A 27,990-nucleotide genomic window follows, 5' to 3' on the forward strand; every position below is an offset into this window, starting at 1 on the left:
TGAACTCTCTCGTCCATTGAATTTGTCAGGTTTTGGATGGTTTCTGCTTCAATTGTTTTGCATGAGGACAGAATACCCTCCCAGAGCTGTTGCTTAGATGTGAACTGCCTCCCGCCATCATAGACACTCCTTTTAATGATGCTCCAAAGGTTCTGAATGGGGTAGAGGTCAGGGGAGCATGGGGGTCACACCATAAGTTTGTCCCCTTTTATGCCCATATCAGCCAGAGATGCAGATGTTTTATGTGCAGCATGAGATGGTGCATTATCATGCAGAAAAATGATCTTGCTGTGAAATACACGGTTCTTCTTCTTGAACCATGGCAGGAAGTGCTGTTTGAGAAAATCCACATACATTATGGAGTTCATCTTTAGCGCCTTCAGGGATCCTAAAGGGGCCGACAATCTCTCTCCCCATGATTCCAGCCCAAAACATTACTCCACCTCCTCCTTGTTGGCGCTGTAGCCGTGTTTGCGTGGGGTGTCCATCAACCAGCCATCCTCCACTCCATCCATCTGGACCATCGAGCGCTGCACGGCACTCATCCGTGAACAAAACAGTTTTGAAATCAGTCTTCATGTAATGTTTGGCCCACTGGAGCCGTTTCTGCTTGTGTGAAGTGGATAGAGGAGGTCAACAGGATGGCGCATGCACAGCTGCAAACCTCTGAAGGACCCTGCATCTTGTTGTTCGGGGGACGTTGGAGGCACAAGCAGCTTCAAAAACTTGTCTGCTGCTATGACAAGGCTTTTTTGCCGCTGCTCTTTCAACCTGACGTAATTGCCTGTAGGAAAGAGTCCTCAATTTGCCCTTATCAGCACGCACACGTGTGTACTGTGAATCAGCTACATACTTCTTGATTGCCAAGACACTTCATCCTGATCATCGCACAATGTTGATTGTAGTCATGCCTTGACCTAAACACTCCACAATTTGTTGCTTCTCAGCAGCCGACACATCCTTTTTCTTTCCCATTTTGGCAGAAAATGTAGGCTGCTTAATAATGTGAGAGAGCCTTCTTAAGTAGTCTTGCCTTTCATTGGACACACCTGCCAAACTAATTAGCACAGGTGTCTGCAATTGCTTACAGTGATATAAAGAGCCCTGACACACATCACCATCAATGAGTTTAACTGACAAACAAACAAATTCTTCCCTTATCACTCCTAAACACTTTTTGTATAATAATTTGGAACGCAGTGTACATGTGCTTTTCCACAAAACACCAGTGGTTCACGTAGTGAATCTTACAGTTCTAACTTGCCAACCGTGGTCTGTATGGAGTTGTTCAATAAAGGGCCCAAAATTAAGATAACATAGATGGGAGAGGTCTCTATGAATAGGAATTCCTAAGTATTTGATACCCTGTGAGGGCCAGGCAAAGGGAAAGTTGGACTGGATGGAATCCTATATGGATTTGGGGAGGGAGACATCGAGGGCCTCAGACTTCGCTGCATTGATTTTAAAATTTTACCATGTAACAAAGTGATCTATTTCAGCCATAACAGCATGGATGGATATATGTGATTGAGTGATATATACTAGGACATCATCAGCAAATAGAGAGCACTTGTACTCGGTGCCTCCCACCTCAATCCACCTAATATTGGGGTTATGGCGAATTGATGAGAGCAGGTGCTCCGTCACTAGGATGTATAAGAGAGGGGACAGAGGACATCCCTGCCTTGTCCCATTGGTGATTGTGAAAGGTGATGAAAATGTTCTGACGCACCCCCTGGGCCTTGGGACACCCGGAGCTGGACCCTTTTTGGTGGATGCTGGTGGTTGTAGTCTTCGTGGCGGCGACCCAGTTCCGTGGCTCAGGGCGGTCAAACCAGTGGCGGAACTATTTATGTGGTTTTCATGTTTAAATGTCCGACTATGCCACCCGTGGACTGCGGTCAGAGTGAACCGCCGCTACAGGGCAGACCACTGAGGCTGGTGTTGTGGGTGCAGCAGAGCGTAGCATAACTCCCCACGGGAGGAGTATAGCCTCAGGGCAGTGTATGCGGAGGATGGGGGTGATGGTGCAGGGCAGCAGCAGTAACGACACGGAGTCAGTGATGCAGTTCAGGGCCTTTACTCACAGTTCTTATTATCCAGACCACGTCTGCAGGTAACGGCTGCCCACGTCGTACTGTGCTCACCAGGTGAGGGGCTCAGACAACTCCCAGATAACTTTGGAGCACTTCACAGGACCCCCTTTGTGTGTCCTTTGTCTGGCCTTTCTTACCAACACTTCTGTCCGGCTGCCTCGGGCCTCCTCTTGGTAAACTTGGCGCCAGTTTCCCTGACCCTATGTGGTGCCTTCCTAGCGGGTGTAGCGAGGGGCTGCGCCACATAAAATGTCAGAGCCTCCGGTTTCTAGCTGAGGGTCGTTTCCTGCCTCCACTAGTTCGGGGACCGGTCTCCCCCTTTGGCCTGACCCCTCCACGCAGGTGGATTCGGGCGTGCGGTGGCGACTCGCCCGTCCGCACCCCTGGGATCCCTTCATTCCTTGTTCCTGGAGCCTTCTCCGCTCCTCTTCCTTCCTTCTCCCTCTTCCAGGCCTGGGCCTCTGTTACTAGGCCCGCCTCCGGAGCAGAGCTCATGCAGAGCCCCTGCTCCCTGCCACTTCTGCTCAGACTTCTCTGCACTGAACTAAGATGGTGCCCACCTTTTATACTCCCTTCTCAATGCACCCAGGAACTGCTTCCTCCCTGCTCCTGCACTACAGGGTTCCCCTTCCTCAGTGTTCCCTCCCCCCACTCCAGCCAGGGACAGGGACTGTCGTGCCCATCTCAGGGGCATATTGGTCGCCCTGCCCCACGGCAATGTGGTGTAATGCATGCAGGTGTCGGGTCCTGATCCACACTCCATCCTTACCTGAGAGTGAGATATCACACCTCTGGGTGAGGTGCAATACGTCTGTAGCAACCGAGCCCTCAGGGTGCTACAGTTCCATTTATCTTCAGCCTAGGTGACGTATTGCGATACAGGGCCGTGATTTTGGCTATAAAAGGGTCCCCTAGACCCCTACCCCAAGCTTTTTAAGAGAATCATATATGGCGTGCCAGGAGACTCTATGGAATGCTTTCTCAGCATCCAACGAGAGTATCTAATTACAAATTTTTAACTGCATCTAGCCCAGGAAATACTTTGTGCCTAGTAGCAGTGTCTGCTAGTGAGCGGATTATCCCGGCTGTTAAGCAAGCTGCACCACCTGTAGTTTAGACACTTAATTTTTTCAAAGGAAATGCTTCGGGACCATGGGATACTTAGTGAAGAGCATCAGGAGGCACCCCAAGGCATAGGGGCTGGGACTGGCAGTAGGATGCCTTGCGGTGGACAGCCGAGCTCGATCCTTATAAAAGCTTTTTAACTGCAGCAGCTTTAGTGGACGCTAATGGAGCTGGAATTACCGCGGCTGCTGGCATGAGACTTGCCCTCCAATAGATCCTTGTAAATGGATTTAAAGTGTATTCATTCAAATTAGAGAGACAATTTAAATTAAAAAGCTTAGAGCTGCCTCCACCACAGGGGGGCTCGCTCGACCCACCAGCGGACAGGCACCAGTATTGGGAGAGGGGGGCTGGCCGTCAGGGTTCACCGCGGCTCTGGCACAAACCCGGCGACACGGAGGTGGCACGGGCAGGAGCGGACTGGCCGTGTCGGCTTCTCACTTTTTGGATTTTAGAAGGGCATGACATGCCTATATCTGTGTCTCCCCCTCCTTTTACTCCTCCACCTCTTTTATTTTCGCATGACTATATGTACTTGTCACTTTTCCATGTGTTAGTTATGTCTTCTGAGCAGTTTGTCAGCTTTTGGACACCTTTGAAGGTGTTTTCTATGTGTTTCTATGTGTTTTTGTTTGCCTGCCATTGGTTTTAACGGTGTTCGAAGGTGTTCGACGAACAGTTCGACGAACAGTTCGGCGAACACACGGGTGTTCGACGAACCGAACCGAACTCGAACACTACGGGGGTGGCTCAACACTAGTTATCTGTAACATTTGTCAGCAAAAGCTAAGTAGAGGCCAAAAAATACATAGTTTGAGTACTTCATGCATGAACCGGCACATGGACATGAAGCATAAGTTGCAGTGGGAAGCTCAGTGTGCTACAATGCGGCCTAGCCGGCCGGGCCAACCACCGTCTGCCATATCTTGTGCATCCGCGGCCTCTTCATCCTCTGTGACTGGGGGGACAGCAGTCACACCTGTTTTGGGGCGCAGACCTGCCACCTCTTTACCCGCAACAGCCAGCGTGATTGGCAGGTCATCATTTTCTTTGGAGGTGGTAACACCAGCTGGTGTTGAGCGCTGTCCGACATCGATAGCACCACCTTTGGATGAAGGCAACCTAACATGTCCACCTGCATCTTCCTCACAGACCGGCAGTTTGCCGGGGACACCCTTATCAACCCCGTCTAAGCACAATAGCCAGCCCTCGGTCCCTCAGATGTGGACAAGTAAAAGACCATTTCCTCCTAGCCATGAGAAAGCTAAGAGGTTGAATTTCACCATCTGCAAGCTCTTGGCTACAGAAATGCTGCCTTTCCGCCTGGTGGACACAGAGGATTTTCGAGACCTTATGTCCGTCGCAGTGCCCCAGTACCAGATGCCCAGTCGGCACTACTTCTCAAAGAAAGGTGTGCCTGCGCTTCACCAGCATGTCGCACACAACATCACCGCTTCTTTGAGAAACTCTGTGTGTGACAGGGTGCATTTCACCACAGACACTTGGACGAGTAGGCATGGACAGGGGCGTTACATGTCGCTGACTGGGCACTGGGTAACTATGGTGACAGCAGGACAAGGGGCTGCTGTCCAAGTCTTGCCGTCCCCACGAGTTGTGCGTCAATCCTCTTTATGTCAAAGTTCCTCCACTGCTTCTGCCTCCTCAACCTCCTCTCGGTCTTCCACCTGCACCCAAAGCCTGTCTGGTCATGCCACAAGCTTTCTAACTGCGCAGAAGGGATCCTGCACACCTCCTTACTATGCTGGCAGTAGGGCTCAACGTCATCAGGTGGTTTTTACATTGAAATGTCTGGGAAATGTGAGTCACACAGCTGAGGAGTTGTGGTCAGCTCTGGAGAACCAATTTCATGAATGGTTGTCTCCACTGGACCTGAAACCAGGGAAGGCCGTGTGCGACAATGCTGCAAACCTGGGTGCGGCCCTTCGCCGGGGCAATGTCACACACGTGCCTTGTATGGCTCACGTGTTGAACCTGGTTGTCCAGCAATTTTTAGCCCACTATCCCAGACTAGATGGCCTTCTGCAGAGGGCACGGTCGCTGTGTGCTCACTTCCGCCGTTCGCATCCCGCAGCTCAGCGACTTACATCTCTACAGAAGTCGTTGGGCCTGCCACTTCACCGGCTAAAATGCGATGTGCCTACCCGGTGGAATTCAACTCTGCACATGTTGAAGCGACTGTGGCAGCACCGACAAGCCCTGGTGCAATACGTTCTGACGTATAGCCTGGGCCAACGAGATTCAGAGGTGGGGCAAATCACGCTGGAGGAGTGGTCTCAGATCAGGGACCTATGCACCCTTCTGCACAGTTTTGAAATGGCGACGAAGATGTTTAGTGCTGACGATGCCATTATCAGCATGACTATTCCGGTGATTTACATGCTGGAGCACATGTTAAACAGAATTCGGAGTCAGGTGGTGGCACAAGAGGAGGTGGAGGAAGTAGAGGAGGAGGAGTTGTATGCGGAAGGGCTAACATCTGCAAGGTCCAGAAGGTCGGCAGCACCAAGGCGGCAGGCATGTGAGGGTGGGGGAGATGGTTTTACCAGGGCGCATGGTAGCAGCCAAACTAGTGAGGAAGGTGCAGGAGCCCAGGAAGAAGTGGAGGACGAACTGATGGAAGACTCAGCAGATGAGGGAGACCTTGATCACATTTCTGTTGTGCGACGTTGGGGGGAGAGGACAGAGGAAGGAAGCATGATTGTTACCTCGCCACCAACACAACAGGGACTTGGTGCTCCTGGATGCGCAACACACATGAGTGCCTTCTTGCTGCACTACCTGCAACATGACCCTCGAATTGTGAGAATTAGAAATAATCCTGACTACTGGGTTGCCACACTGTTAGATCCCCGGTACAAAAGTAAATTTGCAGAAATTATTCCTGCCATAGAAAGGGATGCACGCATGCAGGAGTATCAGCAGAGACTGTTGCAGAATCTTACATGTGCTTTTCCACAAAATACCAGTGGTGCACGTAGTGAATCTCACAGTTCCAACTTGCCAACCGTGGGACCGTCAAGTGTTCAGCACTCAAACCGTAACAGAACCACAGTATCTGCTGGTAACATCAATTTGGCGGAATCATTTCACTACTTTTTTAGCCCATCCTTTGCAAGGCCACAGGAGACAAGAAGTCTGACACATAGTCAACGCCTAGAGACGATGGTACAGGATTATCTCCAAGTAAACATTGAAGCCACGACTGTGTCACTGGACCCTTGCTCTTTTTGGGCTTCCAATCTGGATAAATGGCCGGAGCTAGCCACTTACGCCTTGGAGATCTTGTCATGCCCCGCAGCCAGCGTTCTGTCTGAACGTGTGTTCAGCGCTGCTGGTGGTGTGCTGACAGATAAGCGCACGCGGCTCTCCACTGATAATGTAGACAGACTCACGTTCATAAAGATGAACAAATCATGGATCCGAAACGACTTTTCTACCCCTGTGTCATCCTGGGGAGAGTAAAAGCTTGATGATTGGTTAAAATCACCCTACCAAACGTTTTAAGCTTTCAAATTACTAATCATGTTTATCTGTATCTTGACTGGAAAATAATTTGGGCTTTGTAGCAGTGTGCAGCACTGATCCTATTAGGCCATCTATAATAAGCTCCACCAGATTTAAAATTAAAAATAATTTTTAGCTGCATCTAGCCCGGAAAATAATTTTGGGGCTCCGAGATGCGCAAGACACATAAGTGCCTTCTTGCTGCACTACCTGCAGCATGACCCTCATATTGTCAGAATTCAAAGTAATCATGACTACTGGGTTGCCACACTCTTAGATCCCCCAAACTTTTCGATCAACCTTTTCATTTTAATAAAGACCAAAAAAATGGTCATTTTTGAAATTATAAGCATTAGCAGGTTGTTAGAAACTGAAATCAAACAGTTTTCAACTCAAAACTTTATTCTAGGTGATGTTACATTTTCACATAGGACCCCTTGTTCGAAAGGAGCTTCTGAACTCTCTCGTCCATTGAATTTGTCAGGTTTTGGATGGTTTCTGCTTCAATTGTTTTGCATGAGGACAGAATACCCTCCCAGAGCTGTTGCTTAGATGTGAACTGCCTCCCGCCATCATAGACACTCCTTTTAATGATGCTCCAAAGGTTCTGAATGGGGTAGAGGTCAGGGGAGCATGGGGGTCACACCATAAGTTTGTCCCCTTTTATGCCCATATCAGCCAGAGATGCAGATGTTTTATGTGCAGCATGAGATGGTGCATTATCATGCAGAAAAATGATCTTGCTGTGAAATACACGGTTCTTCTTCTTGAACCATGGCAGGAAGTGCTGTTTGAGAAAATCCACATACATTATGGAGTTCATCTTTAGCGCCTTCAGGGATCCAAAAGGGGCCGACAATCTCTCTCCCCATGATTCCAGCCCAAAACATTACTCCACCTCCTCCTTGTTGGCGCTGTATCCGTGTTTGCGTGGGGTGTCCATCAACCAGCCATCCTCCACTCCATCCATCTGGACCATCGAGCGCTGCACGGCACTCATCCGTGAACAAAACAGTTTTGAAATCAGTCTTCATGTAATGTTTGGCCCACTGGAGCCGTTTCTGCTTGTGTGAAGTGGATAGAGGAGGTCGACAGGATGGCGTATGCACAGCTGCAAACCTCTGAAGGACCCTGCATCTTGTTGTTCGGGGGACGTTGGAGGCACAAGCAGCTTCAAAAACTTGTCTGCTGCTATGACAAGGCTTTTTTGCCGCTGCTCTTTCAACCTGACGTAATTGCCTGTAGGAAAGAGTCCTCAATTTGCCCTTATCAGCACGCACACGTGTGTACTGTGAATCAGCTACATACTTCTTGATTGCCAAGACACTTCATCCTGATCATCGCACAATGTTGATTGTAGTCATGCCTTGACCTAAACACTCCACAATTTGTTGCTTCTCAGCAGCCGACACATCCTTTTTCTTTCCCATTTTGGCAGAAAATGTAGGCTGCTTAATAATGTGAGAGAGCCTTCTTAAGTAGTCTTGCCTTTCATTGGACACACCTGCCAAACTAATTAGCACAGGTGTCTGCAATTGCTTACAGTGATATAAAGAGCCCTGACACACATCACCATCAATGAGTTTAACTGACAAACAAACAAATTCTTCCCTTATCACTCCTAAACACTTTTTGCATAATAATTTGGAACGCGGTGTACATGTGCTTTTCCACAAAACACCAGCGGTTCACGTAGTGAATCTTACAGTTCTAACTTGCCAACCGTGGTCTGTATGGAATTGTTCAATAAAGGGCCCAAAATTAAGATAACATAGATGGGAGAGGTCTCTATGAATAGGAATTCCTAAGTATTTGATACCCTGTGAGGGCCAGGCAAAGGGAAAGTTGGACTGGATGGAATCCTATATGGATTTGGGGAGGGAGACATCGAGGGCCTCAGACTTCGCTGCATTGATTTTAAAATTTTACCATGTAACAAAGTGATCTATTTCAGCCATAACAGCATGGATGGATATATGTGATTGAGTGATATATACTAGGACATCATCAGCAAATAGAGAGCACTTGTACTCGGTGCCTCCCACCTCAATCCACCTAATATTGGGGTTATGGCGAATTGATGAGAGCAGGTGCTCCGTCACTAGGATGTATAACAGAGGGGACAGAGGACATCCCTGCCTTGTCCCATTGGTGATTGTGAAAGGTGATGAAAATGTTCTGATGCACCCCCTGGGCCTTGGGACACCCGGAGCCGGACCCTTTTTGGTGGATGCTGGTGGTTGTAGTCTTCGTGGCGGCGACCCGGTTCCGTGGCTCAGGGCGGTCAAACCAGTGGCGGAACTATTTATGTGGTTTTGATGTTTAAATGTCCGACTACGCCACCCGTGGATTGCGGTCAGAGTGAACCGCCGCTACAGGGCAGACCGCTGAGGCTGGTGTTGTCGGTGCAGCAGAGCGTAGTATAACTCCCCACGGGAGGAGTATAGCCTCAGGGCAGTGTATGCGGAGGATGGGGTTGATGGTGCAGGGCAGCAGCAGTAACGACACGGAGTCAGTGATGCAGTCCAGGGTCTTTACTCACAGTTCTTATTATCCAGACCACGTCTGCAGGTAACGGCTGCCCACGTCGTACTGTGCTCACCAGGTGAGGGGCTCAGACAACTCCCAGATAACTTTGGAGCACTTCACAGGACCCCCTTTGTGTGTCCTTTGTCTGGCCTTTCTTACCAACACTTCTGTCCGGCTGCCTCGGGCCTCCTCTTGGTAAACTTGGCGCCAGTTTCCCTGACCCTATGTGGTGCCTTCCTAGCGGGTGTAGCGAGGGGCTGCGCCACATAAAATGTCAGAGCCTCCGGTTTCTAGCTGAGGGTCGTTTCCTGCCTCCACTAGTTCGGGGACCGGTCTCCCCCTTTGGCCTGACCCCTCCACGCAGGTGGATTCGGGCGTGCGGTGGCGACTCGCCCGTCTGCACCCCTGGGATCCCTTCATTCCTCGTTCCTGGAGCCTTCTCCGCTCCTCTTCCTTCCTTCTCCCTCTTCCAGGCCTGGGCCTCTGTTACTAGGCCCGCCTCCGGAGCAGAGCTCATGCAGAGCCCCTGCTCCCTGCCACTTCTGCTCAGACTTCTCTGCACTGAACTAAGATGGTGCCCACCTTTTATACTCCCTTCTCAATGCACCCAGGAACTGCTTCCTCCCTGCTCCTGCACTACAGGGTTCCCCTTCCTCAGTGTTCCCTCCCCCCACTCCAGCCAGGGACAGGGACTGTCGTGCCCATCTCAGGGGCATATTGGTCGCCCTGCCCCACGGCAATGTGGTGTAATGCATGCAGGTGTCGGGTCCTGATCCACACTCCATCCTTACCTGAGAGTGAGATATCACACCTCTGGGTGAGGTGCAATACGTCTGTAGCAACCGAGCCCTCAGGGTGCTACAGTTCCATTTATCTTCAGCCTAGGTGACGTATTGCGATACAGGGCCGTGATTTTGGCTATAAAAGGGTCCCCTAGACCCCTACCCCAAGCTTTTTAAGAGAATCATATATGGCGTGCCAGGAGACTCTATGGAATGCTTTCTCAGCATCCAACGAGAGTATCTAATTACAAATTTTTAACTGCATCTAGCCCAGGAAATACTTTGTGCCTAGTAGCAGTGTCTGCTAGTCAGCGGATTATCCCGGCTGTTAAGCAAGCTACACCACCTGTAGTTTAGACACTTAATTTTTTCAAAGGAAATGCTTCGGGACCATGGGATACTTAGTGAAGAGCATCAGGAGGCACCCCAAGGCATAGGGGCTGGGACTGGCAGTAGGATACCTTGCGGTGGACAGCCGAGCTCGATCCTTATAAAAGCTTTTTAACTGCAGCAGCTTTAGTGGACGCTACTGGAGCTGGAATTACGCGGCTTTTGGCATGAGACTTGCCCTCCAATAGATCCTTGTAAATGGATTTAAAGTGTATTCATTCAAATTAGAGAGACAATTTAAATTAAAAAGCTTAGAGCTGCCTCCACCACAGGGGGGCTCGCTCGACCCACCAGCGGACAGGCACCAGTATTGGGAGAGGGGGGCTGGCCATCAGGGTTCACCGCGGCTCTGGCACAAACCCGGCGACACGGAGGTGGCACGGGCAGGAGCGGACTGGCCGTGTCGGCTTCTCACTTTTTGGATTTTAGAAGGGCATGACATGCCTATATCTGTGTCTCCCCCTCCTTTTACTCCTCCACCTCTTTTATTTTCGCATGACTATATGTACTTGTCACTTTTCCATGTGTTAGTTGTGTCTTCTGAGCAGTTTGTCAGCTTTTGGACACCTTTGAAGGTGTTTTCTATGTGTTTCTATGTGTTTTTGTTTGCATGCCATTGGTTTTAACGGTGTTCGAAGGTGTTCGACGAACAGTTCGACGAACAGTTCGGCGAACACACGGGTGTTCGACGAACCGAACCGAACTCGAACACTACGGGGGTGGCTCAACACTACTCAACACTACTAATATATCAAGTGTTTTCTCCAAATTCTTTGGGGATCTGATATCTGGGAATCCAACTGATCTTGACAATGAAGGACACAGCTCTTGTTTAGTTCTGTATCTACATTTAAGTGTTTCCTGTTCAGTGGTCCTCGGCCACTTGGCTCTACAGGGCACTTCAGAGTGGCCCCACACATCTTTGTTACCAGCATGTAGTTACCTGCAGATTACCTTCTCTGTTCCCTGCAAAACTGGATATTATGCCTGCAGGTGGTTCATGGACCTACTGTGCCACAAGGCCTGGCCTGCCTAGGAAGGGTCATAACTAAGTGGCTATCTGGTGTTCACTGGAGCTCCTGATGGTGAAGACAGACTGGGCTGCGTGTAGCCGCCAAGTACCACTCCTAGGCAGTCACCAATACTGCAGCTGCCGATACCGGGGATCGGGTTTGCTTACACGGACTCAGGCTACGTTCAGACTGAGCTGTTTCGGAAATTGGTTTGAGCAGTCTGGATAAATGGAATATTCAGGGGAACACACGGGTCTCCGATACTGGTACTGACATGGACCGGGAGTAGGATAGTGCTGAAGCGGCTCCAGGAACTGGTAGGATACAGGTACCGCTGAAGCGGCTACAGGACAAGATATGCACTAAGCTATACTAAAGGAACAACACAGGAAAGAGATTAATTATAACAGACTAAGGACAGGGACCTGGCAACAGGTTGCACACACCAACACCACTAACACTAAACTATGGGGGTTGCTTAGGCACTTCTCTATTGGGGAGGGTGACTTTTATACAAGATGCCTCTCAGCTATTGGCTGGGAGACATATGGCAAGTGGACTCATTTACTAAATGCCTCCCAGCTGTTGGCTGGAGGCATTTTACCATGTGCGCCGCCGGAAGACAGTGCAACGTGCACAGAGAGGAAAGGATGGGCTTGAGGACGCTTCTGCGGCTGGTGCAGTGAGTATGCCGGGGTCCCTGAATGGAGAGAGGAGGGGATCCATGCAGGGGCACCGACCATGGACGTTAAACTGCACAGCCAAACCACCTCTGTACAAGGAAACCTAGAAGGAGATGGAACACTAGGGGATTTGGACCTGCAATGATCATAAAGTGATAGCATAGCTTAAAGATATGCCATCACTTTATGACATGGAAAAAATGCAGATTCCTATTCAAAATATGCTCCTCCAGGCATTTACCGTTCCATCATGGAGGCCAGAAGGAGATGACATACAGGTATTGGAAGTCTGACCACTTAGACATCCACTAATCTATAGAATGAGGAGACTATAGAGAAGGGTTGTGGTGCTTGATAAAGAGTGACACTGCAGAAAGGAAGACCAAAATCTCTTGGTTCTTTGTAGGGCTTACATAGTTGTAATACGACTCGACTGTATCTCCATATTCTTCAAAAAAAATGTTCATGTTCTTTCGGAAGCAGTATCTGCAGACATTTGCTTCTAGGGAAGGGAAGAATACTGTATCTCTGTATATTCAGCTCTTGATGGTACCTTTATAGCAGCACTTGAAGGTCTTGGTCTTAGTGCACAGGCACAATCTCCAACCTTGTATTATGCCATCATTTACTATTTCCACATTACTTTTGCTCATTTGCTATTTCGAAAGTGGTCAAGAGTAGCGTCCCCTATTCCCCTGGGCCCCTGCATTACTTTATCATGAGTACTGCTCGCAAGGAAGGTCTGATGTCTAATATCTGTTGTCTTGAGATGACAAGCAGCTTGCACTCACAGTAATGCTTTCCTGTGGAATAATGAACAGAGAACTACAAGACGATTACACTGTTTATCGATCTCTATGTCAAACAGTGTCTCCTTTGTTCTACAAAAGTCAGTGTACATCTCCTGTAAGACCAAGTCCACATAAAGCCGTTGAAATAAGAGATAAAATCGGATTACTTGCTATGGGCAACCGACCCATTTTTGATAGATTTCCCCCAATTGACTTATATTGCATTGTCAGAAAACTTTCGTAACTCCTCACTGACTCTGGTCTTTATCTCCATTTTTAGAGGCTGGTCGAAGCAGCTGAGGAGGCTCATTTGAAGCATGAATTCGATGCTGATCTACAGGTAAGCTAAGTTGTCATGTACCGAAAAAGGGTCATTGCTTCAGATCTTTGTTTGTTGGACTTTTTTCAGATTATTTCTCTATCTTTACTATTAACCTTTTATTAGTCAAAAACTTCTTAACCGTAAAGGGGTTTTCCAGATCGTACAGCCGCTTCTTAGATGATCAAGTGGAATAAAATCTTTTTTTTTTTTCTCTTTTCTTTATTTTTCATTATTATTATTTATTTTATTTAATTTTACATTAAAGTTGGCATATATGTATGCATATACAATATATATATTTTTTTATGACTTATACTTTTATAACTAGTGTGCACAGACCCTCGGCATTCTCGTTGCAAGGACATATCTAGCATAGAACATAATTACCAAATATTCTAATTTTGCCGGGGTCATCACGCAATCTAAAGCGTAAAAGGGAAGCGGTTTTATGTAAACTCTGCCCAAAAGTGGGTGCTTTAGATATTTTGGTGGTTGTTCCTTGACCGTCATAAGGCGTTGCTTACGTTTCCTAAATTTGGGCACTAAAAAGTTGAAAAGTGTGCTTGGAAGGTGCCCATGTATCAGCAACATGCCTTCGGAGTAGAGAAAAGATGCCCCAGAGTGAACATTTCCATAAGGCTTTCATTGTTGACAAAATAATTTGCTGTTAAAGTTTTTTTTTAGGATTTAGAAAAAATAGGCGTTATATTTCAAAAACATTGACAGCACCATACTGTCCCATGTGTTGTATTCAATGTTGCAGATCAGCTCTATTAAAGGGAATCTATCAGCAGTTTTTTGCTATTTAATTTGAGAGCAGCATAATAGAGCAAGAGACCCTGATTCCAGCGATTTGTCACTTATTAGGATGAGTTTTATAGTTTCAGTACAATCAGTGTTTTATCATCAAGAGATTATCACTGCCAGAATAGGTCTCACATGCACAGCAGTCCAGCTAATCAGCATAACCGTGCCCTTCCACCACTGATTGGTGACTTGCTGACAATTTACACAGGAAGCTGCCAATCAGAGGAATGGGCGGGGTTATACACAGCTCAGCATTCTGAGAACTGCTACATCTACAGCAGAAAAAACAGGGATTTTATCAAGACCCAGTAAGTGACATATTGCTGGTATTAGGCTTTTTTGCCCGATGTTTGCTGCTGTCAGATTACATAGCAAAAACCTACTGACAATTTCCCTTTAAAATTAATTGGTCTAAGATGCAATACCACACAAAACCTGAAGACTGGTGTGGTGCTGTTTTTGGAGGACATCAGCAATATGTTTCCAATCATCTACAACCGGTTTAACCCAATGATCATGGAAAGGAGATTGGACAAACAAAAATAGTCTTTTTGTCCCATGTAATTGGAGGTATAAAAATATTAACCAGCAATGGAAGGAGGGCTTTTTGATTATTTGCAATTGGCCCATTAATTTCTCTATATGCCCTAGTTTTTTGGGAGTATTATTACCTTTACTTAATATTTCTCAGTCTGTTGTCCTTATACTTCCATGGATTGGTGATCTGTATGAGAGGTGCATTTTGTTTCCCCCTCAAGCTATTAACATTTAATTTTGCTCCACCGCCTAGTGTTAATTCGCTCTGATAATTTTCTTCTTTTTGTTTTAAAGCAATTTAAAAATCCTTTTTCTCGCTGCCTGAAGGCGACTTATTTCCTGATGATCTTGTAGGAGACTTGGACTATTGTTATAAGTCAGGGTTTATCTTCAGACAATTTCACATGTGGTTTTAAAATTGTTTCTCACCACTTAAAAAAATGATTCATTTACATATATTTATCATCTGCTAGTTGCCGACATTTCTGTTTTTTTATCTTCAATTATTTTTTTCAGTGCTTCATTTTTTTTTAAAGAAAAGCTTATTAATCAAATTAAAATTAGTTGTTTTTGTCATTTAGACATTAATTCGTGCACTGATAAATTTAAAGGGAATTTGACAGATTATGTTGCCCAATGCAGGGGGCATATAACATAGAGGTACATTGACCAGGAAAATACACAGTTATAGATTTCATATTGTATTTTAGTATATAAAGCTGTCTATCATACTACAAATATTTGGAAAGTAATAAGATATCTTTTTACACTTCAATTCAACATCAAATAACATAAAAGTAAATATTGCCCATCTCAGTGCTCTCTTATACAATGGGGTCTTCGGACCATGACATCTGACATTTTGCAACTTTGAGATTCGGGTTATACCTCTGACTTTGGCTCATCGCTTCTCCACCCCTTTCTCCCTTTTATCACAACACAACCCCCAATTTTCCTTCTGACCTCTTTAACAATAACAACATTTTCCTACCTTCAATATTATGCCTACATCTGCTCCATATGCCCTCATTACTGTAGTGCTGCACCAGGCCCAGAAATACTATACCGCCATAAAGAAAGTGACTAGAGATGTGGATATAGGTGAAAGAAGGGGTGCAACTAGAAGATACTGAGAACCAAAGCAAACTTAACTTCTAGAGAATACAGGATGGATCTCAGAAAGCGTAAAACTCAAGACCCTAAAATTAAATCAGACCCCTGATCAAACTCCAAAATTAATCCAGGCACCAAAACAGACCTCAAAATGAAATCAGACCCAACATCGGGCTTAAAAAAAGACAACCAAGATCAGACCTCAAAATTAATGGACCATAGAATTATTACACACCCTCAATACCAAACACACCCCTGACCAGATCCAAAAATGTATTCAGCCACCACACCAGACCTCAAAATCATTAGAGGAAACCAGACAAAACTTTATTTAAAACAAAACTTAAATAAAAGATATTAGAGCTAAAAAAACACCCACGCTAGCTAGTGTGTCATGACCCAAAAAAGGCAACAAAGCAGCAAATGGAGACACCTCTGGTATGGTGAAATAAGAACTAGATATAAGCATAAATGAATATACCACTGCGCTATGATGCTACGGGAATATATACCTATAGGGCATAGCCCACGGGGTCCGCAACTAGACAAAAATTTATTGAAAAGTGAAACAAAAAATCGATTGCGGTGGTCCCCTTAGGGCTTGTCCCAATAACTCTTATCAGACCCTATATACAAACAAATTAGAAAGCTGAATAATAGCTGTACAAATGTATACCATAGGCTGAGTACCCAGAGCCTGTAAAGGTCTACTACCAGACTGGTTGTGCTACTATCAATAAATTGGTGCATATAGTGTATATAGCAGAAAAAAACTTATATAAATAACCAACCAGTATGGTGTACATGAAGCACTAATAATTTGAATATAACTGAAGGCAAGACACATAAAACAATGATGACCGCTATACCACAGTACAGATACATAGGCTAGCTATTCAGTCCAAGAGTTCTCCTAGAGTTCAAAGTCCCAATAAAACAGCATTATTATGAACTGAGACAGGAGGAGGACTCTGAACAGTCACTGCGCCGAGGATTAGTTTGGATCCGCTGTGATTGTAGGGACTGCAGTCCGGAGGTGCAGTGAGGAGTGAGTCCGATTAGCGGTGATGGCATGCGGGAGGCCCCAGCTGGTGGCAAACCCGCCGCTATGCAACCGCGTGCAGGAGAATGGCAGCGGTGTGTGACGTCACAAGTCCACAGAGAAGCCTGAGTCCTCCACTAGACCCTTACGCGTTTCGGAGATTAACTTGATCTCTGATCTCCTTCATCAGAGGGTGCTAGCACGGGTTTGCCACTCCTGATGAAGGAGATCGGGTTAATCTCCTTTAGAGGCTCTGTGTACTCAGCCTATGGTATACATTTGTATAGCTGTTATTCACCATTAAAACTTATACAAAGTTGAATTTTTGTTGTTTGGTTTACTCAGCATTTTTTGAGTGATTGTATTTTTCAGTTAGACAAATAAATAGACTCATGTTATTACTTCATTATGGGTAATTTATTTCCCAAAATCAGTGTCTTTAATACTTTTTTTTTTATAATGTCCTGATCTAATATCAACATAGATCCCATTCCAGACCCCAAAATTAATTTTGACACCAGATCAGATGCAAAAATAAATGCAGACCCTCCATATCAGAGCTTAAACTAATACAAACCCCAGATATGATTGCAAATGAATACAGACCACAGATTAGATCCCAAATTAATACAGACCACAGAAAAGCCAGCAAAGTGAATACAGACCCCATATAAGACCCCAAAGTGAATACAAAACCCTTGCCCTTTGATCACTATGTGCAGCAGTACCTTTACATAGAGTCTTGTAGTTTATTGTTCCTATGGTCCATTAACACTGATCAATTGGTAATCTTCATCTCAGTGACCCTTCAGCAACCTTTAGTGAGATTGTTGCACTTCATCAAAAATCTCATAGCTGCCTGGGCTTCAAATAACATAATGATGAACAAAATGGTGCTCAGTCTGGATCAATTCCACCATCAATGATGAATTTGTAAAGATCTTTGCGCAAAGATTGGACAAACTGTTAAACAACAGCACAGCAGCTATACGATACGGAGGAGATTTGCTGATCCAGGGGACTTAAACTGAGCTAGAAGCTTTGTTCATCTAAAGGATGGAAGTGTTGTCTTCTCATTTGTGTCTCATACCTGTCCATGTATTGTCGGGACATATACGTAACGTGGTGCCACTGGCATTGACACTTCACATGTAAAAGTTCAAATATTTGTTTATCCAGCATATAGCATAAAAAAATAAATTGAAGGTGTTGTCTATTACATGTGTGTAGCCCAGGGGATGGGGACGACTCGGCGCCCGGGCCTTGTTGTGGCCTGACCCTAGGGGTTGTCGCGGTAGTCGGCTCCCGGGGCCGTACTCTGGGCCTCTCTTTTAAAAGGGTGGATAATTATAGATATAAGTTTGTGACACCACCTGTGGTGTCTGGTGAGAATCACCAGCGCTGCGGCAGCCCTCTGAGGCCGGTGTTAGGGCAGCTTGCGTGGTATAGCTCCCACAGGTGGAGCCAGGCCTCAGGGCAGGGGGGATGTAAGGATGCAGGACAGATATGACCCAGCCGGGTCGGAGCAAGAACAGGGAGAGAGACGATAGTCACTTCAGTACCTTTTACTGATGGAAGTTCAGGCACACTCCGGAGCACTGTAGGGTGAAGGGTGCATTTCAGGATCCTCCCCAGTGAGCGGGTGTAGGGCCTCCCGTTTCTTGCCTTTGTGTAGTAAGTTTCTGACCTGCCTGAAGCTAGGCCTAACTTGGTTTCTGTTCTGCACCAGCTGACTTTGTGGTAGGGCCTTCTCTTGGAGTACGCGCTCCCAGCTTGCGGGGCCTCCGTGACTCCTGGCTCTGTTACGTATGAGCTCTTAGGTGATCCTGGGACCTGAAGTCTTCCAGGGGTCTCCGGTTGTCTCTACAGGGGGTTATACGGCCCTGTAGACGCGGACCCGGTGTCCAGTATACGTTTTCAGGGGTGAGCTTGTACAGCTCCTCTGCCCCCGATGCTACTCACTCCTCTAGCCTTCGGCCTACTCGGGGCCCTCAATAGGCTATACACACTAGCGGCAGCTTGCCGCGCTTCACCGCTCTTATGGCGTCGGCACACCTTAAGCTCACTATGCTGAGCTACAACTGAGTCTGGACTGGGCTCCACTGCAGGCTGACCTCTCTCAGGATTAACTACTGCAGGAACTCTCTCAACAGACTTGAATCTCCGTCGACTCCAGACTAGACTGCCTAGCTCCACCTTCCCTATTTCTATCCCTAACGGGCTCCCTCTGGTGGTCTGAGGTGGAAGGTGGAGGTGTGTGTATGCTGTGGGAACCTCTTGTGTAGAGATGAGCGGTGTTCGACTAGAACTGTTCGCCAATCTCAAATTTGAGCTGTTTTGGGCGGTGTTCGAGTCGTTCTACGAATGCGAACGATTTGCAAAAAATTTGGCTAATCGAGGTTATGTTCGATAGCTGTTCGTGCACCAAAAGCATGTCCTGCATGTCTGGCGCTATTTAGAGCACAAATCATGCAGGGATTGTCTGCCACTCACTGTAATGCCACAGCCATGGTGGTTGTATCATTACAGTGGTTGCCCAAATCGATGGGAACAGTGCTCACAGTGAAACATGAAAAGCCGGCAATTCAGCAGCGGCATACACCGGTACACGACAATTTAGAACAGAAAGAATAGAGCATCACACATAGATTAGATAGATAGAAACATGTCAGTCACATATATAATAAGTACAGTGACAGTGTTGATTACTGTACTTGTCATTTAGTGTTAAAATAAAGGATTTATTATTAAAAAAATTGGCGTGGGGTTCCCTGTAATTTTAGTCTCTAGCGGAGGTTAAGCAGATGGCTGGGGCAGATGTTTGAAGCCTGGGAAGGGGGTAATACCCACGGAGCTTCCCAGGCTACTAATATCAGCCCCCAGCTGAATACCTAGCCTTTACTAGCTATTAAAATGGGGGACCCCAAAACAAAAATGACGTGGGGTTCCCCCTATTTTAATAGCTAGCAAAGGCTAGGCAGACAGCTGGGGGCTGATATTAATAGCCCAGGAAGGGTGCCATGAATATTGGCCCCCTCCCAGGCTAGAAACACCAGCCGTCAGCCGCCCCAGAAATGGCGCATCCATAGGATGCGCCAATTCTGGCACTTAGCCTTGCTCTTCCCACTGCCTTGTAGCGGTGGCAGTGGGGTAATAGGGCTGGGGTTGATGTCAGCTTATAATGCCAGCTGACATCAAGCCCAGGTTAGTAATGGAGAGGCGTCTATAAGACACCCCCATTACTAACCCCATAGTCAAAGTTAAAAAAAAAAACACAAACACCCAGAATAAAGTCCTTTAATTGAAATAAACACACAATTCTTTATTGTTCTAAATTAAACCATACTTACCATCACGCCCATTCCGGCTGATGCCAATGTCTTCTGCAATAAAAGTAAAATAATAAACCAACATCATCCTTACCTTTCCATGGTTCCCACGATGGCTCCAGCTCTGCTACATTCACATGACAGGCTGGATCGCAGCCGAAAGCTGCCATCCAGCTTGCCATGCCGCAGACACTGAGAAGCGCAGGCATGCTTGAATTTCATGAAATAATAAAAAAAAAAGTGCTTCCCTATATTGTTGTGTCCGGCCAGGTACAAATAGGCAGCTGGTGGTTGGGGACAGCCCGTTCCTGCCTGCTGTAGCTGGCTGGACACAAAACTAGGGCGAAGCCCCACATATTTTTTTTTTAATTATTTCATTAAATTCATGAAATAATAATAAAAAAAAGGGTTACCTATATTGTTGTGCCCGGCCAGGTACAAATAGGCATCTGGTGGTTGGGGGCAGCCCGTTGCAAGGATGCTGTACCTGGCTGACATACAAAAATATGGCGAATCCCACGTCAAAATTTTTGGGAAAAATTAATTAAAAAATAATTTAAAAAAATAATAATTTAGGGACTGCATCTTTATTAACCCCTCCCGTGGAGGGGTTAATAAAGATGCAGTCCCTAAATGTGTGTTTTTTTTTTTAATTTTATTGAATTTTTCACCAAAAATTTGACATGGCCTTCGCCATATTTTTGTGTCCAGCCAGGTACAGCAGGCAGGAACGGGCTTCCCCCAACCCCCAGATGCCTATTTGTACCTGGCTGGAAACAAAAATACAGGGAAGCCCTTTTTTTAATTATTTCATGGATTTAATGAAATAATTAAAAAAAAATTGCCATGGGGCTTCGCCCTATTTTTGTGTCCAGCCAGGTACAGCAGGCAGGAACGGGCTGCCCCCAACCACCAGCTGCCTATTTGCACCTGGCCGGACACAACAATATAGGGAAGCCCTTTTTTTAAAATTATTTCATGAATTTCATGAAATAATTAAAAAAAAAAAATACGTGGGGCTTCGCCCTATTTTTGCGTCCAGCCAGGTACATCTAGGCAGCTGGGGGCTGGAATCCGCAGCGCAGGGAGGCCCAAGCTTTCTGGGCCTCCCCCCCCGCTGCAAATTGCAGTCCGCAGCCACCCCAGAAAATGGCGCGTTCATAGAAGCGCCATCTTCTGGCGCTGTACCCAACTCATCCAGGGCCCTGGTGCGGTGGCTCACTGGGTAATAAAGGGGTTAGGGCCAGCTTGGCATTATCAGCTGGCCCTAAGCCCGAAATTCATGGGGTCACGCCAATATTGGACATGACCGCCATGAATTCCTAGTAAAGTATTTAAAAAAACACAACACCCAGAATAAAGTCCTTAATTGAAATAAACCCACAATTTTTTAATGTTCTAAATTAAACCATACTTACCATCACGCCCATTCCAGCTGAAGCCAATGTCTTCTGCAATAAAAGTAAAATAATAAACCAACATCATCCTTACCTTTGAATGGTTCCCCCGACGGCTCCTGCTCTGCTACATTCACATGACAGGCAGTGACGTGCATGAGGTGAGCCGAGTTCATTGGACATGACCTCGGCTCATCTGGATGCCGTCACTGCCGGACACTGCAGAGCGCAAGCATGCCTGCGCTTCTCAGTGTCTGCGGCATGGCAAGCTGGATGGCAGCTTTCGGCTGCGATCCAGCCTGTCATGTGAATGTAGCAGAGCTGGAGCCATCGTGGGAACCATGGAAAGGTAAGGATGATGTTGGTTTATTATTTTACTTTTATTGCAGAAGACATTGGCATCAGCCGGAATGGGCGTGATGGTAAGGATGGTTTAATTTAGAACAATAAAGAATTGTGTGTTTATTTCAATTAAAGGACTTTATTCTGGGTGTTTGTGTTTTTTTTTTTAACTTTGACTATGGGGTTAGTAATGGGGGTGTCTTATAGACGCCTCTCCATTACTAACCTGGGCTTGATGTCAGCTGGCATTATAAGCTGACATCAACCCCAGCCCTATTACCCCACTGCCACCGTTACAGGGCAGTGGGAAGAGCGAGGCTAAGTGCCAGAATTGGCGCATCCTATGGATGCGCCATTTCTGGGGCGGCTGACGGCTGGTGTTTCTAGCCTGGGAGGGGGCCAATATTCATGGCACCCTTCCTGGGCTATTAATATCAGCCCCCAGCTGTCTGCCTAGCCTTTGCTAGCTATTAAAATAGGGGGAACCCCACGTCATTTTTTTGGGGGTCCCCCATTTTAATAGCTAGTAAAGGCTAGGTATTCAGCTGGGGGCTGATATTAGTAGCCTGGGAAGCTCCGTGGGTATTACCCCCTTCCCAGGCTTCAAACATCTGCCCCAGCCATCTGCTTAACCTCCGCTAGAGACTAAAATTACGGGGAACCCCACGCCAATTTTTTTTTTAATAAATCCTTTATTTTAACACTAAATGACAAGTACAGTATTCAACACTATCACTGTACTTCTTATATATGTGACTGACATGATTCTATGTATCTAATCTATGTGTGATGCTCTATTCTTTCTATTCTAAATTGTCGGGTACCGATGCTGAATTGCCGGCCGGCTTTTTTAAAGCGACGGTGCATGAAAACACTATTATTTTTTTTAATAAATCTTTTAACACTAAATGACAAGTACAGTAAGCAACACTGTCACTGTACTTCTTATATATGTGACTGACATGTTTCTATCTATCTAATCTATGTGTGATGCTCTATTCTTTCTGTTCTAAATTGTCGGGTACCGGTGTATGCCGCTGCTGAATTGTCGGCCGGCTTTTTTAAAGAGAGTTTCTTCTGAGCAGTTTGTAAGCTTTTGGACACCTTTGAAGGTGTTTTCTATATGTTTTCTATGTGTTTCTATGTGTTTTTGTTTGCCTGCCATTGGTTTTAACAGTGTTCGACGGTGTTCTAAGGTGTTTGACGAACAGTTCCACGAACATCCCGGTGTTCGACGAACCGAACCGAACCCGAACACTATGGGGGTGGCTCAACACCACTCTTGTGGAGGAATCCGTTCATGCAACCTTCCAGGATCTGTGGTACCAAGCGCATCTGGGCGCCACACATGGACAACCCCTTTTTAAATGAAGAAGCCCCCTTGTAAAATAATATCACCATATACTCACCTCCTATACTGGTGCTGCTCAAACAATATCGGTTCTGGGTCTCCCTGGGCTTGCATAACATTATTATGCCACGGGAGCCCTGCAGCACATCAGTGGCCGCTATTGGGCTGCGGTTGCTGTACTCTTATTATTTCCACTTGTCTGAGCTTCTTTCAAAGGCATAGCACGTAAGAAGTGAGTGCACAGCAGCCCTATTGTGGCGGCTGACTGGCTGCAGGGCTTGCGTAGCATAATAATGTTATCCTATCCCTGAGAGATCCAGAGTCGACATTCTTGGAGCAGCAGGTGAGTATATGTTGTTTATACTTTGCAAGGGCACTATCCACTCAAGCGTTTACCTGTCTGGGAACTAGCTACATAGAATGTCAGGTTTCCTCAAATATTTAAACAAAATCAGTGCAATTGGGGGAATCCACCCCGCGTGGTCATACCCTTTATGCCCCATTAACAAGCTCTACAGTAATACATGAGCAGTTGTAAAAAAATCCTGCAAATTACATCTACTGAAGCTTTTGTGACCTCCCATTCTAAATCCATAGACACTAATATGGAGTTATCCTCCCTTTGCAGCTACAACCACTTCCACTCTCCTGGGAAGGATTTCTAGAAGATTTTTGTTTACGTCTTTGGGAATTTTTGCCCATTCTTCTATTCTAGACTAGCATTTGTGAGGTCAGACACTGATGTTGAGGAGAGGCAGGTCTCACAATCTTCATTCTAGATAATTCCAAAGGAGCTGGATGGGGTTGAGGTCCAGTCTCTGTACGGCCAGTCATGTTCTTCCACATGAAATTCCCCCAACTATGGTTTTATGGATCTTGTGCACTAGGCAGTCGTGAGGAACAGAAAATGGCCTGCCTTGTATGCTGAAGCATTAAGATTATCCTTCCTCAGAAATAAGAGGTCTTGGATGACCCCTGAAAAACCACCATATACCATTATCCCAGCTCCACCAAACTTCGCAGTCGGCACAATGCAGTCTCGTGGGTAACATTCTCCTGGCATTCACCAAACCCAGATTCATCCATCAGACGCCAGATAGAGCAGTGTGATCTGTCACTGCACAGAACATGTTTCCTCCACAGTCCAGTGTTGGCAGCCTTACACCACCACTTACACCACTCCATTCGCTTAGCATTGTGCTTGGTGATGTAAGGCTGCATGCAGCTGCTTGGCCATGAAGCTCCCGGTGGGGCGCAGTGTTTTTGCTGATGTTATACCAGAGGAGGTCTGGACTCTGCAGTTATGGAGTCAGCAGAGTATTGGTGACTTTTCTGCCCTCTGCTCCTCAGCACTCGGTGACTCTGCTCTGTAATGTTCCCGGGTCTCCACTTCGTGGTTGAGTTGCTGCGGTTCTTTCCTCTTCTCAATAATATCACTCACAGGTGATGGGGAAGATTTAGGAGGGAAGAAATGTCATGAACGAACTTGTTACCCCGGTGGTTCCTATTACAGGAGTGCGCTGGTATCAGGGAGCTCTGCACCACCAAATGTTCGGTCACCTGTTAGTAAAGGCAGACAGCAGGCGAGGGGGCCGGACCTTATACACCAGGGGGTAAGGGGCCATGTGTTATACACAGAGGGTGCGAGGCGCCGGATGTTATACACTAGGTGCGAATGACCGGATGTTAGAAAGAGGAGATAATGGGGCTGAATGAGAAACCTGAATTTAATGATGACGACGTTTGTCCCAACACAAGTCAGTCTAACATTTCTGCCTTGTAGTCCTATGCCCTGAATGGCTGCAAAACCATCAGAATCCTTGGATTATACCTACATGACAGTGATAACAATGTACTTAGCTAAGCTGTCTCTTCTGCCCACCACTCCCATTGCTTCACTGTAATTTATAAAGGCAAACAATAGCAATGGAGGTCTTTTTCTATGTATTAAAAAAGAAAGAAAACATTTGTTTGCCCAGCACAGTGTTCAATAGTTTTTGATTACCTCCTATAAATTGCCCTTTTCTCACAGAGTCATTACAGAGCACTTAAATAAAGCTGTCTTGAGACAGTCATCTGACAGACTAGTCTAGTCTGAAATTGGTCTCTTTGAGTATCTCGCCACTCCATTATCTCAAGTACAAGCGGACTATGCAGGCAGACAAAACTGTCAGATGACTGCATGATGGCAAAATATATATTGTTGCATGATGGACAAGAACCGAAGATTTGTGTCAGTTTTGCTTCTTACAATATATAAGAATTGTGAATGGGTCAGAACTAGTGATAAGTCGAGTTAGCAGTTTGCTCGAATTTAGCCAGGAAATTGTATTCGAAAAACAAACCAAAATCATCACCCAGTTGTATTTCATTTTGCCCAGGACATTATGGCCAAACATTTCTACTTTAGTCTCATCAGTCCAAAAGACCTAAATCCAGAAGTTTTGTGGTTTGTTCAGATGCTACTTTGCAAAGTTTAACTGTGCTACCATGTTCTTTTTAGAAAGAAGAAGCTTTTTCCTGGCAAGCCTTCCAAATAAGTCGCGCTCGTTCACTCTTTTTCTAATTGTGCTATAACAAACTCGAACATTTAACATACTAACTGAGGCCTTTAGAGTCTGAGCTTCAGCTCTTGGCTTTTTGCAATTTCTCTGAGCAGTGCACTCCTAAACTTTGGGTAAATTTGCTGTAAAGTCCACCCCTGGAAAAATTGTCAGTGGTCAAAAATGTTTTCAACTTATGAACAATCTTTCTCACTGTAAAATGATGGACTACAAATTGTTTGACAATGGCCTTATATCTCTTCCCATATTGAAGGGGAACAACTATTGCTTCACTAAGATCCTTGCTGATGTCTTTCCTCCTTTGCATTGTATTAACACATGCCTGAATGCTCCAGATTGTCAGACTGTCTAAACTTTTGCTTTTATAGAGGTAGTCACTATAGATAAGCGGATATGACAAAATTAGAATTTCCAAAATCGTGTGGATTTTCCCTGGAAATTTGATTTGCACCAAAAATTATTCTCCACAAATTAAATATCACTTATTATGCTCCCAGGTCTTTCCAGACACAATAGCATAATAAAAGTAAGATGTAAAAAAAATACATACTAACCTTATCACACATCTGTCCGATTCCCCCCGCTGCTCACTGCCCGCCATCTGGTCTTAAGAGCTGACTCCTCTTTCCACCTTCACCATCTCCTGGCCTGTTTACACTAGGCTGGACCATCCGGCCTCCACTAGGCCTCAGAGATGACTGCACGTCACATATCATGACATCATGGACTTGTCACAAGCAGTGACCTCTGAGGATTGGTTGCAGCTGGAAGGCCTGGTCTAGAGTGAACTGGCCAGAGCTAAAACGGCAGAAATAAAAGGCTCTGAGGACTTTACGGAGGGCAATGAGCAACACTGCCTGCTTTAGATCTTATTCATTCTGCTATTGCATCTTCAACCTGTTCACTCTAAGTCTGAGTTTCCAACTTTAATTTTAAGGTGTAACACATTTTACATTTTTGACACAAAAAAAAAAACATTATTCCTCACTTGAGGCTCCCTTTATCTGTCTCCAACATTCTTTACTGGAGGTGCCATTATATTAGCAATATTTTGAGCCTTCCAAAGAACAAGCATAGATAGATCAAAACTAAGAAAAATAAGTTTTAACTAACAAAAAGTAAGATATAATAAACTTATTAGTACAAAAAAACTCATAAAAGCAGTAGACATGCAAATTTCCAATGGCAACAAATATTTCAGTGGTGGGCCAAGTATGGCACCACAGATGGACATCCACATAGGGAGAGGGCATTTAGGTAAGAGTATGGACAATTGAAGGGAGTGTAAAATGCACTCGCTCATTAAAAAGTTATCAATAGGACCTAATGATAGACCACAGATAGGTATTAAGGTGCATAGTGCTACTCCTACAAGAAAACGTCCCATATTAAAAATAAACTTGCCCCAACTACTCACATGTGTAAGTCGATCCGTGGTGCCACCACCACATAGGTTTTTTTGGAAATATTTCCCCTATTATTTTGTCATCATGTAAAGTGTCCCAATGTTTTCATACAATTTCTTTTAAAATACAGACCCCACAATTATATCATCTAACATCTGTTACAGTGAAGAAACTGTAGATATAATGTGTGACTGCACAACAGGGAAGAAGATTAGCTTGTGAGAATAAACTGATTTCATTGATATGGAGATATAGGAGAGTCACAATGTTATACATGTCTTTTCAGGGCAATTGTAGGATTTGGACTTCTTTTGATTGGCGGCAAATTGATTAGCTGCAATTGAATTTCCTGGCAAAATTTGTTGAATCTAAAGAATGTCAAAAGATTCGCTCATCTCTAGTATCTGGGGTCAACTCTTAGTGTCACTGAATTTAGACATATCCATATAAAATGTTGGGCATTCATATAGTGAATTGCTTGTCTAGGTGTAAACCGACTTAAAAACAGAAAACAAAAGTCTACCATTCCATTGTCTAAGGCCGTGGGTATCAGAGATAGCACTTGTGGCTGCTATTGGGAAGAGTAGGGCAGATCAATTTTTTTCTAGTTGGCAAAGGAAATTTGGTCAACACAGGTTCTCTTATACCAACTCTTGCCATAACTCTTTACTTTAATGGGGGCATGTAAGGGTAGGTATCAACACATTTAGTTATATGACCCATCATCTTTGTGTACCCACCTATTGCTCTGCTTCAAAATATTACTATTGTATATGTTCATGCTAGTGTATCGCGGTGTGGGGCACTTGTCTTCTTCTCCTTTTACGCTTCGGCATGGTACATGAA

The 27,990-nt window shown here is 45.5% G+C and overlaps 1 protein-coding gene across 3 annotated transcripts in view; it reads left to right on the forward strand.

Moving 5' to 3' along the window:
* Positions 1-27,990, forward strand: part of CACNA2D3 (calcium voltage-gated channel auxiliary subunit alpha2delta 3) — a 1,591,404-nt gene that overhangs the window by 577,238 nt on the left and 986,176 nt on the right. For all 3 annotated transcript variants that reach the window (XM_073644583.1, XM_073644584.1, XM_073644585.1), the window contains one exon: positions 13,215-13,274. In XM_073644583.1, coding sequence (XP_073500684.1) covers positions 13,215-13,274 — 60 coding nt within the window. The remainder of the gene's footprint in view (positions 1-13,214; positions 13,275-27,990) is intronic.

Source organism: Phyllobates terribilis, unplaced genomic scaffold (genome assembly GCF_046119375.1).
Source record: "Phyllobates terribilis strain yellow unplaced genomic scaffold, ASM4611937v1 Scaffold_8__6_contigs__length_399053987, whole genome shotgun sequence".
NCBI lineage: Eukaryota > Metazoa > Chordata > Amphibia > Anura > Dendrobatidae > Phyllobates > Phyllobates terribilis.